This window comes from Nestor notabilis, unplaced genomic scaffold (genome assembly GCF_000696875.1).
Source record: "Nestor notabilis isolate BGI_N333 unplaced genomic scaffold, ASM69687v1 scaffold1232, whole genome shotgun sequence".
Lineage (NCBI taxonomy): Eukaryota > Metazoa > Chordata > Aves > Psittaciformes > Psittacidae > Nestor > Nestor notabilis.
This window is the reverse complement of record NW_009918541.1, coordinates 1-2,189: the sequence shown is the minus strand read 5'-3', so window position 1 is coordinate 2,189 and position 2,189 is coordinate 1. Positions and strand designations below refer to the sequence as shown.

Here is a 2,189-nt window from a genome sequence, read left to right as displayed (position 1 = left end):
CTGCATAGCAATCTTTTGGGTCAGCTCTGATGTATGAATCTGTGTCTATTTTATGGTTGCATTATTGCACAGACTTTCCTATAATATCCTTTAAACTCCTGACAATTTGAAAAAGTGGGGGTAGGCAGCAGAAGAGTTTACGTTTTCTTAAACCTGGATTAAATAGTTTTTATTCTATTACACATTTCCACAGTTGGAACAAGTTAGACTGAAAAAAATCACTGTGATGTGACAATGTTATCCATGGAATTATAATTGTGTTTCTACATACGTAAGAAGATACTCTCCCTAACTTTAAAACCTTTTTCATCACAATTTTGAAATAGTCTATAATTCAACTGCAATAATATGGTTAAAACATAAAGCTGCAATTAAAAATCTCAGGCCTCTCTCATAGGAAATAATAAAGTACATTGAAAAAAAGTAGTATAATTAAAATAATATCTAACCACAATGGACATAAAATAAGGTTACTAACCCACAGCATGAACTGTTCCTCTATGCTTCTTTGAAATCTTGTTTGCCTTAACTATATGTAGAGCACTTTCTTTGAACTGCAGCTCACAAAGTCTTTCAAGAAGAACTGTCATTTCTTCAGTGATGGTAACCAGATAAGTTTCATTAATAAACTTCAGTGATGAAGAAGGATCAATAGTTCCACATAGCAGACACAAATCTTCTTTTATCATTGTGCACAATGTGGGTACGGAACTTTGGTAACCATGAACCACCTTATCGAAGTTTGTTTCACCACAGCTAGACAAAATACATTTTTGTAGAAGATCTCGAACCACTTTATTTTGCATATTTTGATACTTCGCTAAGACTTCTGACTCAGGGTAAAGAAACAGAAGTTGCTGAATGCACTGAGTTTTAAACTCCATTTGTTGTTGTAAAGCATTAGTAGCTGTTTCTTCTTGACTTTGCAGTCTGTTTATTAAAAATCGTCGAAGATGCAATCTCACATCATCCCAGAGAGATTTCACATCCATAGTCGAATCATCCTCAATGGCATGAAGGGAAGATGTTAACACAAAAGACGTCTCACTTGGAGTACAGGGAAATGAGACACCACACTGACTAGACAGATCCAGAAGGAAGTGAAGTATCATTTCTTCTTGATTTTGCTCATTCTTCAGCAAGCTTTGCTATCAAAAGTAAATCAGAGTATTTTAGATACGTTTTGTTAATTCCGGTTCAGAAAATAAACAGTTTCATGTTATGGTACCAAAGGTTTCCGATGTTACTTATCTTACCAGCAAATAAGATACTCAAACAAATTATTCTATAAGCAACAGAAATAAGAAAGCATGTTTTTCCATGAATTTATGTGCCAGTCCTTTTCTACCTGCTCTAATAACTTGCATTCACCTTCCCATTTTTCTTACTCTTCTCTGAACCAATTCTAAACTGCAATTCAAAGGAAAGTTTTGGAAATCTCCTTAGGTAAGCCTTCACAGCCTGTTTGTTGTGGTCTGCACACACATCTTCAAAAGAAAATGGTATGAAAAATTACTCAAGCTTTATAGAGATAATGACAGGTTTTGCTCATCAAACCAAGACAGGAAATTACAAAATGAAACATTGCTGATTTATGTGTTCTGGCTCAACAACCATCAAAAAGGCCATTCTAAGGACAAAATAATCTTCCCAGGACCCCCTTAAAGAACTAAAATTGAAAACTTGTAAAGAATTGAACAGGCTTAGATCACACAAGGCAGAAGAATAAGAAGCTGTGTATCCTGTCAAACCAAGATTCAGACAAATACATTAACAATTTATCAAAATCTACTTCCTCTTTCAGACAAACCCCTCTGCCTTTTTAAAAACCGATTTCCCACATCTTCAACATTTTTTCTATCAGAGATTGGATGTGGCCACAGTTCTAAGCCAAATTTGTAAGGACCTGCTCTCAATCCTGAAGCTGTACCAGAGCTGCCTACAAATTTCTGCATCACAGTCACAAAAAAACTGAGTGAAATTGATGGTACTCCTGATTTTTGGGGTTTTAGAAACCAAGTAGGCAAGTCTTACGTGAATCAGGATCTAGAAACCTTCTCCCTTATTCCCCTACCACCTCCCACATCTCTCCAACACAGAAAAGCATTGTGGCAAATCAGTTAGGGATAGTCTTTTCCAGTAACAGATTTCACCTGGGTCTCCCAGTGTCCTGGGTTCAGCTACAGCAG

The 2,189-nt window shown here is 36.1% G+C and overlaps 1 protein-coding gene across 1 annotated transcript; it reads right to left on the bottom strand.

The window, feature by feature from the left end:
- Positions 1-473: 473 nt before the first annotated feature.
- KIAA0825 (KIAA0825 ortholog) lies at positions 474-1,148 on the bottom strand (the record flags this gene model as incomplete). Its single annotated transcript, XM_010009748.1, has 1 exon — positions 474-1,148. A coding segment is annotated over one exon (675 nt), but the record flags the coding sequence as incomplete, so codon positions are not given.
- Positions 1,149-2,189: the final 1,041 nt, after the last annotated feature.